At 46.2% G+C, this 13,015-nt stretch overlaps 1 protein-coding gene across 1 annotated transcript in view; it reads right to left on the minus strand.

Annotated features, from left to right (window-relative positions):
* Window positions 1-13,015, minus strand: part of LOC129712223 (V-set and immunoglobulin domain-containing protein 10-like 2) — a 78,909-nt gene that overhangs the window by 55,464 nt on the left and 10,430 nt on the right. Inside the window, exons 2-4 of the mRNA XM_055660480.1 lie at window positions 6,477-6,830; window positions 3,818-4,096; window positions 676-957 (exon numbers count right to left, since the gene is read on the minus strand). Of these exons, the coding sequence (XP_055516455.1) occupies window positions 676-957; window positions 3,818-4,096; window positions 6,477-6,830 (915 nt within the window). The remainder of the gene's footprint in view (window positions 1-675; window positions 958-3,817; window positions 4,097-6,476; window positions 6,831-13,015) is intronic.

Consider the following 13,015-nt stretch of genomic DNA (forward strand, 5'->3'; position numbering starts at 1 on the left):
AAGACAGTAACTTCCATTCATGCAACCTATGGCCCCTGTTTTAGCTTCCATTTACTGTACATTCTGAGTATAATGTTGCATAATTCTTTAACTACATGATAGATAATTGTTTGAGAATAATATCATAGCATTCACAGAAACCATCAGTCGCTTTCCAAAGCCATATTTCAATTTCAATATTTCAATTAACCTGGATCTGTCCTAAACATTACTCGCAATACAAAAAGCCATCACAGCTGTGTTGACTGCCTCAATGGTAGTGTTCGTAATTGGTGCAGGATGTTACAATGATATACTGACAGCACCTTGCACATCACAAGTTTATTAATCTCACAACAGAGGTTTGAGAGGTCTCCATATCGTTGACAATCTTGACATTTGCCAAAAAAATTGAGCTTTCCTAAGATCACTGCATTCAGTAATACAGTGAAGGCAAGAGAACACAGAGAATTGAAATAAAACAGAAAATGCTGGAAATACTCACAAGGTCAGGCAGCATCTGTGAAGAGAGAAACACAAGCAATGTTTCCCGAGGATGGTCGTTCACAGATGCTGCTTGGTCAGCCGAGTTTTGCCAGAATTTTATTTCAGATATCCAACATCTGCAGTTTTTGTTTTTGCGCGTTCCGTTTAAATTGCAGAAGGATTCGTGAAACTTTTTGAGATTAAAATTCTACTCACAGTAGACAGTGAGTAGGATGGCGGACTTAGTTCTGGTGTTGAGGACTGTGTTGTGGGCAAGGCACATGTACGTCCCCGTCTGACTTTGGGAGATCCTCTCGATGACAAACTGCTGCCCGGCGTAGACCTGTGAGTTGTTGTGGAACCACACGTACTGGCTGGGCGGGTTGGATGGGGCTGAACAGATCATGGACACGGTGTCTTGCTCAATGGCTGAGTAACCGACTGAATTGAGAGAGTAGGGAGTTATGTTGATGGCTGGCTGATCAGGTCCATCTGAAAAATATCAGGGTGAGCCACCATCAGTTCAAGAGCAAGACATGATCCTCCAACACTTTCGCCACCTCCAATGGGATCCCACTATTAGCTACATCTTCCCATCTCCACCCCGTTACGCTTTCCGCAGACACCGTTCCCTCTGTAACTCCCTGGTCGACTTGTCCCTTCCCACCCAAACCACCCCCTCCCCAGGTACTTTTCCCTGCAACTGCAGGAGATTCAACACCTAGAAACATAGAAACATAGGAACATAGAAATTAGGTGTAGGAGTAGGCCATTCGGCCCTTCGAGCCTGCACCGCCATTCAATATGATCATGGCTGATCATCCAACTCAGTATCCCGTACCTGCCTTCTCTCCATACCCCCTGATCCCCTTAGCCACAAGGGCCACATCTAACTCCCTCCCAATGAACTGGCCTCAACTACCCTCTGTGGCAGAGAGTTCCAGAGATTCACCACTCTGCGTGAAAAAAGTTCTTCTCATCTCGGTTTTAAAGGATTTCCCCTTTATCCTTAAGCTGTGACCCCTTGTCCTGGACTTCCCTAACATCGGGAACAATCTTCCTGCATCTAGCCTGTCCAACCCCTTAAGAATTTTGTATGTTTCTATAAGAATTTTGTAAGTTTCTATAAGAGTTTTGTAAGTTTCTATAAGACTCCATCTTTCCCTCCACCTTCGACCCCGACAGTCTTTTCAGGTGAGGCAGATGTTCACTTGCACCTCCTCCAAACTGATCTACTGTATCCGCTGTTCCAGGTGTGGACTCCTGTATATCGGCGAGACCAAGCGCAGGCTCACCGATCGTTTCACTGAAGACCACTGCTCTGCTCAGTCCGCCTAAACCGCCTGATCTCCCGGTTGCTAAACACTTTAACTCCCCTCCCATTCCCAATCTGACCTTTCTGTCCTCCATTGTCAGTGAGGCCCAGTGCAAATTGGAGGAACAGTACCTCATATATCACTTGGGCAGCTTACACCCCATCCAAGTAGCCTTTGCTTTCCCTCTCTCCCCATTCTCTCCCCCTTCCCAGTTCTCTGACTAGTCTTACTGTCTCTGTCTATCTCTGTACTGCCCACTCCCCTGACATCAACATGATTTGTCACCCATTCCTTCTCTCCAGAGTTGCTGCCTATCCCGCTTAGTTACTCCAGTATTTTGTTTCTACCTTTGATTAAACCAGCATCTGCAGGTCTTTCCTACACAAAGTTTCAATGGGCAGCCGTGATCCTTGCGTGGTCACACACATCTTCCATTTGGCCTTCTACACCAGGCACCTCAAAGCACTGGCACCACACCAACAATGCTGTCACTGTAAACTCCACCAAAAGTAAAATAATGTCCATATCCTTCCCCAGCATAGAGGGCCTAATTACAAACAGTCTGAAGAAGGGTCTCGACCCGAAACGCCATCCATTCCTTCTATGCCGGTCCCACTGAGTTACCCGAGCATTTTGTGTCACATTGAAAAAACTTCTTGGACTTATTGCATTTAGGAACTATTCAAATCATTTAAAATATAAAAATTATCTGATAAATGATCTAATTTAGAGATACAGCGCTGAAACAGGCCCTTGGGCCCACTGAGTCTAATGAATGAAAAGTAATACATGTAATTACACAAATGAAAAACGAATTAAAAACTTTGAATTATAGTAAAATCAACTAAAATCATAGAACATAGACCAATACAGTGCAGGAACAGGACCTTCGGCCCACAATGGCTGTGCCGAACATGATGCCATGATATAATGATCTCATCTCATCTGCACATGACCCATGTCCCTTCATTCCATGCTAATCTAAAAGCCTCTTAAATGCCACTATCGTATCTGCCTCCTCCACCACCACCACCCACGTTTGTGTAATAAACGTGCCCCGCATGCCTCCATTAAACTTGGCTCCTCTCAAATTAAATCTATGCCCTCTAGTCCTTGACATTCCCACCTTGGAAAAACGATTCTGAATGTCTAAACTCTCATAAACAATCACCCATTCACACTAGTGGCATGAAGAAGGGTGCAAACCCAAAATGTCGACTGTCCTTTTTCTCCAGAGATGCTGTCTGCCCCACTGAGTTACTCCAGCACTTTGTATATATCTACATTAGTTAACACACACACATAATGTGTTCTCATCCACTCCCGACACACTAGGGGAAAATTACAGCAACCAATTAACCTACAAACCCGCATGTCTTTGGGATGTGGGAGGAAACAGAGTCAACCAGAGGAAACCCACCCGGTCCACAGGGTGAACGTGCAAACTCCACACAGACAGCACCCGAGTTCAGGATCAAACACTGGTCTCTGGTGCCGTGAGGCAGCAGCTTTACCAGCTGCACCACTGTGCCTCGCTAAACATGAGGGGTGAGTAATTTTTCCAGGCCTTGTGACTGTGAGTGCTGTCCGTATGGAGTTTGCATGTTCTCCCTGTGACCGCGTGGAATTCCTCTTGGTGCTCCAGTTTCCTCCCACACTCTAAAGAAGTGCGGGTTTGTAGGTTAATTGGCTTCTGTAAATTGTCCCTAGTGCATGGGCGGCATGGACTGGGGGGGGGGGGGGGGGTGGGGGGGGGGGGGGGGGGGGGGGGGGGGGGGGCGGGGGCCTGTGTCCATGCTGTATCTCCGAACCAAACCAAACTGACTTTCAGACCATCTTGACCCACCAGGAGCTCTTGTCCGAGGTTACGGGGCGAAGGGATTAGAATGGGGTTAGGAGGGAGAGATGGATCAGCCATGATTGAATGGCGGAGTAGACTTGATGGGGCCGAATGGCCTAATCCTACTCCTATCACTTATGATCTTCAACTGTACGCGTCAATAAGTCCTGTTGCCCGAGTACTGATGGGGACTCACAGATGACGTCGAGCCAGACCCGGTTGCTGCTGGCCTCATTCACCTCGTTCCTGGCAGAGCAGGTGTACCAGCCGGTGTGGTTCCTGTTTACCGTGGTGAGGTTGAGCAGGCTGCTGTCTGTCTGGGAGATGTTGACGGGGCTCCTGGACAGAGTCGCCTGCCTGCTCCAGGTGTACTCCAGCGGCCCAGTCCCATTCTCCACAGAACACAGGATTGAAACCGTGGAGCCTTCCACTGGCGCCGAGGTGCTCATCTGAATGGACGGGTTGGTAATTGGAACTGTGGAGTCAAAGGAACATGGTCAATGCCACATAAATAGCACCGATATTTTCACTTCAATTCAACAACCCCTCCTACACCCCGACTGAAACCATCGCTTGAAAAATGAGATTATGTGGTCTTGGTCCAGTTCATGACCCAATTTCATGACCCAATTCACGACCTCTGCCTAGCCCTTGACTCATACTCGCAGCATGGTCGTCACGAGGTCGTAGGATGTTCTGGGAGGCCGTAGGTAGGCCGTAGCAGGCCGTGATGCTAGTCGTAGGTACTGGTGGCATCAAGTAGGTCCGGGCGTTTTTCTAGCCTGATGAAAAATGTCCACCAGTAAAAAAGGTTGTGAATTATGTCGTGAAAGTGGGACAGGCCTAATCCTAAACCTGTCCATGGTTTAGTTAGTTTAGCTCAGTTTATTATTGTCACGTTAGCAATACGAGACGATACGATAAAACTTTATTCATCCCCGGAGGGAAATTGGTCAGAAAAGCTTGGGGTATAAACTCTCAGGTGTGCTGCACACAATCCAACCTTCCTTCCATTGACTCCACTTGCACCTCACGCTGCCTCGGCAAGGCCAGCAGCATAATCAAGGATGAGTCACACCCTGGTCACTCCCTCTTATCCCCTCTCCCATCGGGCAATAGATGTTGAAGTGTGAAAACGCACACCTCCAGATTCAGGGGTAGTTTCTTCCCAGCCGTTATCAGGCAACTGAACCATCCTACCACAACTAGAGAGCAGTCCTGAACTACCGAGGTGACCCTCGGACTATCTATGATTGACCTTTGCTGGCTTTACCTTACACTAAACGTTATTCCCTTACCATGTATCTGTACACTGTGAATGGCTCGATTGTAATCAGGTATTGTCTTTCCGCTGCTTAGCACGCAACAAAAGCTTTTCACTGTACCTCGGAACGTGAGAATAACTGGATTGCTTTGTGAATCGTAGAAACATTACAACTCAAAAGGAAGCCATTCAGCCCATGAATTCCGTGCCAGTCTAATAAGAACTACCCCATCCAAAGGCCACCTCCCTGCCCCAGAACCATAGCCCTGAAGTCCATGGTTCTTCAAGCACACGCCCACTTTTTCTCAAACAGTACACTGGAGAAACACAGCATCATTCCAGTGTTGATGAACAGTCTCAACTCAAACCATCAACGAGTGGCACAGTGCCGCAGCAATAGAGTTACAGCGCCTTACAGCGCAAGAGACCTGGGCTCGATCCTGGCACAGGTGCAGTTTGTGTGGAGTTTGCAGGTTCTCCCTGTGACCGCGTGGGTTTTCTCCAGGTGTTCCAGTTCCCCCCCACATCCCAAAGACATGCAGGTTTGTGTGTAGGATAGAACTGGCGTATGGGTGATCATTGGTCGGCGCAGACTTGGTGGGCCGAAGGGCCTGTTTCCACACTGTATCTAAATCAAACAAAATCAACTTGCAACTTTAGCCTGCACTGCTGCTGAGTGGCCGCTAATTCCTCCAGTGTTCTATTTTTGTTTTACCTTCCAGCATTTATTTGCCTCGATTAAATCTCCTTTCAGCATCTTTCCTCATCAAAATGGCAAAACCCTCCTAAATGTTGCCTTTTGTCTCTGGCGTTTTATAAAGGCGGAAAGAGTTTTGTCTCCAACCTTTCGTTCAGCAGTGAGTTCCAGATTCATCTCACCATCCTGGTGAAAATATCTCTTCATTCCCTCCTCGTTATTCTTTCTACCAATGTATTTTATCCTTGGTTCCTTCCTACTTGCCTCGGCTCTTTATAATTTTATTTACTAATTTCATTCAGCTAGAGATGAATATGGTACAATAATCCTGACAAAGCCGAACAACTCCCCGTCAGTCACCCCAGAGAGAATCGCTGATGAACAATCTGCTTATCAGGATGTTGCTGAATGTAACTGGACATTCGTATTTTCTGTCATGTCTAATCCAGCTTGATTGCTTATAACCAGTTGAATGATACAGGGATTGAAACGGCCTTTCTTCCCACCGAGTCCACGTCAACCATCACAATCTCCCGTTTACACTAGCTCTATGTTATCCCACATTTGCATTCATTCCCTACACACTGATAGCAGTTCACAGAAGGCCATTTAACCTACAAACCCACACATCTTTGCGATGTGGGAGGAAACCGGAGCACCCAAGGACACACACACACACACACACACACACAGGGAGAACGTTCAAATTCCACTCAGACAGCACCTGACGTCAGGATCGAGTCTGGGTCTCTGGCACAGTGAGGCAGTAGCTCTAATAAATGTCAGCATGCATATCTGCATCCTGGTGAGAAAAATACAGCGAAGCAAACTCAATCACGCACAATGTACTGGACTGGGCTCGCACTGCCTCGCAGATTCAAATCTCACACTCACCAAGGACGTGCAGATCCACATAGATGTACACCAGCCTGGCTCCATCGTTGCTGTCGTACAAGCTTTGACACGTGAAGCGGCCCTCCGCTGCCAGCTGCAGATTGGCTATGACCAGCGACGCACTGTCGGAGAGCACTTTCACCTCACCGAACGCGGAAGCCATCTTCTGCAGTTTGGCGCCCATCCCGTAGTCATAGAGCACGGCTCGGATGCCGCTGGACCCAGGCCGGGTGAATCCCCAGATGTAAATGGTGGGCAAGGACTGGCCGCATTCCAACACCACAGATCGACCTATCACCCCTTTCACCTCGACCTCGATGTACGTGACCTCCTCCGGATCCAAGATCACCAACCCTGGATCAGAAAGGAAAACAAGTTAAATGAACAAGTAAACGCAGAGAGTATTACGACCAAATAAACCAACACTGCTGGTGGAGAGAGGAACAAATAGCATTTCAGTTCTTCAGTAAGAATGTCATTGTTCTATCTGGGACATATGACAATAAAACACTCTTGACTAATCTTCCAGGTGCGGGAGATGCCATCTTTTTCCGAGGGTGAGAACAGGGGCGGCAAGTACAGAAGAGATGGAGCTACTGGATAAGGATAAAGAAGGTGGTTATGGCCAAAGGTAGACACAAAATGTTGGAGTAACTCAGTGGGTCAGGCAGCAACTCTGGAGAGGAGGAATGGGTGGTGTTTCGGGTTGAGACCCTTCTTCAGACTGGAAAGGCACGGGAAAGGGAAACGAGGGATATAGATGATGTTGTAGAATGAAAGATATGCAAAAAAGTTACAATGATAAAGGAAACAGGCCATTGTTAGCTGTAGCTGGGTGTGAACGAAAGCTGGTGTGACTTGGGTGGGGTAGGGATGGAGAGAGAGAATGCAGGGGTTACTTGAAGTATGAATATTCATACCCCTGGGTCAAGTTAGATGTGGCCCCTGTGGCTAAGGGGATCAGAGGGTATGGAGAGAAGGCAGGTACGGGATACTGAGTTGGATGATCAGCCATGATCATATTGAATGGCGGTGCAGGCTTGAAGGGCCGAATGGCCTACTCCTGCACCTAATTTCTATGTTTCTATGTTTCTAAGTAAAGGAAGAAGTAATGGGTGGAGAAGGTGTTAGAGCAGAGAAGCAGAGGGTAGGTTGAAGAAAAGCTATGAAAGAGGAGACGGCTGCCATAGACTGAGAATGTGGTCATGGAAGGCGGGAATTGTCCAAGGGGTTGGCCAAGGGAAATGCCAGATTGTTGAGCGGATGATTCCACAGTTCAAGCAGAAGCTCAGACTTGCACCACACCTAGATGTTGCCAACCTCCATCGATGCAAACTGGGAGCGGTGCTGAACATGGAAAGTTGTGGAAGCCAACACAAAGTGTCAAGTAGAAGGGAAAAAAGTCAATGTGTGACCCCACGCCACAGACGCATTCTTCAGCCAGGCTCGTATTTACATAACGCCTCACTTCATCCCAAATAGACATTTTAAACTTTCCTCACATATAATCACTTTGAACTGTGATGAGTTCCATTTTATTGATGAACAGAACCAATACCCATCCTCAGCGAGATCATGCAGACAGCTGAGTGATTGAGCAGTCAAGCTAGTTCTGGTTGGTTTGGTTGGGAGATATGATCAGCCAGCTCTTCGAGTAAACTTGCCACTGTTCTTTATGTTTTGTCATGTAACTTATATATACACTTAACCAGGTTTGATATCCTGCCCAAAGCACACACCCCCAACACCACAATACCTCCTCAGTACCTGCCTGTCACCTTAGATTATGATCAAGGATAGCAACCTAAGCCTATAAACTCCTAAAAGATTTTCACGGCAGACTTACACAATAGATTAGACTTTATTGCCTTCCACTACAGTGAGGGATGTGGGGAATCCACTGTGGTGTATGTTTATGTTAACTTTTATATAGTTGTGTGTCTTGTTGCTTTTTTTTAGTATGGCTGTACGGTAATTTGAATATCACTGTACCTTAATTGGTACACATGACAATAAAAGACCTTGGAAACCTTTGAAACCTTACAACCCCATATCCTGTAACACTAGATGCAAGGAACTGCGGATGTTGGTTTTTAAAAAAAGACACAAAGTGCTGGAGTAACACCGCAAGTCAGGCAGCACGGCTGGAGAACATGGGTAGTGACATTTCCGGTTGGGAACCTTCCTCAGACCCGAAAAAAAGTCCCGACCTGAAATGTCACCTATACTCAGTTCTCCAGAGATACTGCCTGATCCGCGGAATTACTCCAGCTCTATGTATCTTTTTTTCCTGCATTACTATCACAAGAATTCAGTGATAGTAACGCAGGAAGAAAAGATACATAGTGCTGGAGTAATTCCGCAGGTCAGGCAGTATCTCTGGAGAACATGTATAGGTGACATTTCAGGTCGGGACTTGTAAAAAAATTTGAAAACCATGTATCATTTTCCTTCCACTTCACAATTATGCACCACTTTGTGTTGGTCTATCACATAAAATCCCAATAAAATACATTTACGTTTGTGGTTGTAACGTGACAAAATGTGGAAAGGTTCAAGGGGTATGAATACTTTTGCAAACCACTGTAGGTGACATTCCGGCTTAGTATCTACTTTCAGTCTGCCGAGGCTCACGACCCAAAACATCACCCATCCCTTTTCAGAGATGCTGCCTGTCCCCCTGAGTTACTCCAGCACTTTATGTATTTTTTTTGTAAACCTTCTATAGTTAACCCTTAAAATAATTATCTAGCCTCCCTTCAAATGGACCGACGTATTTGACTCAGCCTCTCCTGCAGTAGCCAGTTGCACAAAGTCCCACTCCTATCAAAGTTTTTTGCACCACTGTCGGAGAATCTGGTCCATTCAATCTTCCAGCAGAAGAGAGATATTTTATATCTCTGATCTCCTTTTGCTCTGGTCTCTTTCGCAGAGTCTTTACAATGAGAAACCTGGACTAGAATCCAACCTGGAATTTTTTGTCCCAGGAACGAAGGCTACTGATTTACCCAAGCTACAGGCAGTTTTCATGAATTAAGTAATTTGGGATGATCATACCCATTCCCCAGCTGTGTATCAGGCAACTGAACCATCCTGTCACCAACTAGAATGCAGTCCTGGCCAACCATCTACCTACCTCATTGGAGATCCTCAGACTATCTTAATCGGACTTTACTGGACTTTATCTTGCACTAAACTGAATTCCCTTTATCCTGTATCTGTACGCTGTGGACAGCTTGATTGAAATCACGTATAGTCTATTCACTGACTGCATTGCACAGTACAAAACACAACATTCATTGTACGACTGTACACGTGACAATAATAATATAATAAACGGAACATTTTGTTTGAAACACGGTCAGAAATGCATAGCCAAACATCCTCCTGTAACAGTACTTCATTACCCGATTGAAACCAACCATAGATATTGCTGGAGTAACTCAGCGGGTCAGGCAGTGTCTCTGGAGAAAAGGAGTAGGCGACGTTTTGGGTCGAGATATTTCTTCAGACACTCGGATCTCAACCCGAACTTCTCTCCAGAGATGCTGCCTGACCCATTGACTTACTCCAGCATTTTGTGTCTATCTTTGGTGTAAACCAGCAGCTGTAGTTCCTTCCTACACATTTTGAAACCAACCAGTCTAATTGTAAAGTATTGTGTAGGAAGGAACTGCAGATGTTGGTTTAAACCAAAGATAGACACAAAAAGCTGGATGGGCAGCATCTCTGGAGAGAAGGAATAGGTGATGTTTCGGATGCCTGTCCCATTGAGTTACTCCAGCTTTTTGTGTCTATCTTCAATTGTAAAGTTTTGCTCTTTGACACTAAAACACAGTTTATAACTGTAGACTAATCTTGTGTGGGGTTAGGAACAGACAGGTTGCACGTCCAGTTCTTACCAAGAGCCAATGGAGGCAGGATCCAGAGAAACCTGAACAGAGGTTGAGAATTCCAAGTCAATCCATCACCCATTTCGGGACCATGCTGCGGAAGAGGGCACTGGATGAGCGGAGAACACCCCTCTGACCAACGTGACGTCAGAACAAGTTGTCCTGGGGTGCGTTACTCAGTCCTTTCAGTGGGATTTCCAGCCACGGTGCTTTCATGGGAAGACTGGTGCAATCACAGTGAGGTGCCTGGACTGCTGCGTACAGGCATGGCCCAAGGAACAACAAGAGGCACCGACTGACCAGATCTCAGATAACTATGAATTATTTATTTCATCGTCACTGATAAACTCCTCTCAAGTTTACTAATCTGCTTTGTGCTCTATCTATTATGCAGAAGTAAACATCTCTCCTTCCCAGCCACTTGTCTGATTGTCTTACTCAATTTAAATAATAACCAAACGAAACGTTTTTATTGAGGATTTGCTCAAATTGCAGAAATCACTCCTTTTCACATTGATACCTGAGAGTAAGAGACAGAAATCTTACTAATGAATAAAGTGACATATTTATAACTTTAAATTATAAGATAGTCTTCATTCTTTAGGCAAAGGATGACTTGCTTCTACCAGTTTTGTAGGTTCTGGGTGACCCTTGAAGTCAATGTTGGAACCATCGAAGGGGCAGGAGGTGGCTGAACGGGAGACGGGTGAGCTGTTGTTGAGATGTTATGCCATTTCAGAATTCATATAGGTCTTCTGTGTGCTTCTGATGCATGGACTTGTGGTTCTCAACACCATTCTATTTGCTCTTTCTTTACTTTGGTGGACTGGGAGGCCATGTTGCAGTTATATTGGGAGGTCATGTCACAGTTATATAAGTTGTTTGTTAGGCCACATTTAGAGTACTGTGTTCAGTTCTGGGCACCATGTTATAGGCAAGATATTGTCAAGTGGGAAAGGGTACAGTGAGGATTTATGAGGATGTTGCTAGGACTAGAGGGTCTGAGCTATAGGGAGAGGTTGAGCAGGCTGCGACTCGATTCCTTGGAGCGCAGGAGGATGAGGGATGTTCTTATAGAGGTGTATAAAAGCATGAGATGAATAAATCTGGTAGACGCACAGAGTCTTTTGCCCAGAGTAGGGGAATCAAGAACCAGAGAACATAGGTTTAAAGTGAAGGGGAAAAGATCCAGGAATCTGAGGGGTAACTTTTTCACCCACAGACGACACACAAAACAAGATGTCAGAGGAGGTAGTTGAGGCAGAGACTATCGCAAAATTTAAGAAAGAATTAGACAGGATAGGACAGGTTTAGAGGATATGGGCCAAATGCTGGCAGGTGGGACTATTGTAGCTGGGACATGTTGATCAGTGTGGGCAAGTTGAGCTGAAGGATCTGTTTCCACACTCTAGGACTATGACTCTATGACCATGGGCCAGGTAGTCAGCGAGGACATTACATTTCTTTGAAGAGGCTTTGAGCTCATCCTGGAACCGTTGCCTCAGTTTGCCTGGTAATCCCTTCCCTTGACAAGACTCAAGGCTTGCCTCTTTATTTCAGGAGTCTGTTGTTGGCTGGCCAAGCAAAGTGTAAACAGGGTCTGGTTGCTGGTTGCTGAGAATGTTGCTGGCTCGACTATCTTGCCAGTCCACAAATACACGGCATCAGGGAGCGTGTTATCCAGGGATTTGAATGCGTTATATTAAATATTAAAATTAAATTGATAAAAGAAAGAAAGTGATCAGCAGAATTAGTTTACAGTTGATTCTAACAAGGGGTAGTACTAGGAGCATTGGGTTATGAATGGAACAGAACCCTGTTGTATATTGGGGATTTTTCGGCAGAGACTAAGGAGATACAGACAGATTGGAAGGATGGACAGATAGGTGGTAGATTACATTTAAATGTGAATAAATGTGATATTCGAAATGTTGGTGGGACGAATAAGAAGAAACAACCTAAACTAAACTGGGTACAAAGGCAAAGAAGTCTGCGGGTAAATACACTTAGAGGATTGAAAATGGAAGGACAGTTTGACTCCCACGGCTATCTTGACTTCTCTTCCTCCCACCCTGCTTCCTGTAAGGACTCTATCCTCTATTCCCAATTCCTCCGTCTACGCCGCATCTGCTCCCAGAATGAGGTGTTCCACACCAGGGCATCGCAAATGTCCTCATTCTTCAGGGAACGGGGATTCCCCTCCCCCACTATAGATGAGGCTCGCACCAGGGTCTCCTCCATACCCCGTACCACTGCTCTCTCTCCCCATCCCCCCACTCGCAACAAGGGCAGAGTCCCCCTGGTCTTCACCTTTCACCCTACTAGCCGGCACATACAACAAATAGTCCTCCGTCAGTTTCGCCACCTCCAACGTGACCCAACCAATCGCCACATCTTCCCATCTCCCCCCATCTGTCTTCCGCAAAGACCGCTCCCTCCGCAACTCCCTTGTCAATTCTTCCCTTCCCTCCCGTACCACCCCCTCCCCGGGCACTTTTCCCTTGCAACCGCAAGAGACGCTACACATGTCGCTTTACCTCCCCCCTCGTCTCCATTCAAGGACCCAAGCAGTCGTTCCAGGTGTGACAGAGGTTCACCTGCATCTCCTCCAACCTCATCTATTGCATCCACTGGTCAAGATGTCAG

This window comes from Leucoraja erinacea, chromosome 32 (genome assembly GCF_028641065.1).
Source record: "Leucoraja erinacea ecotype New England chromosome 32, Leri_hhj_1, whole genome shotgun sequence".
NCBI lineage: Eukaryota > Metazoa > Chordata > Chondrichthyes > Rajiformes > Rajidae > Leucoraja > Leucoraja erinaceus.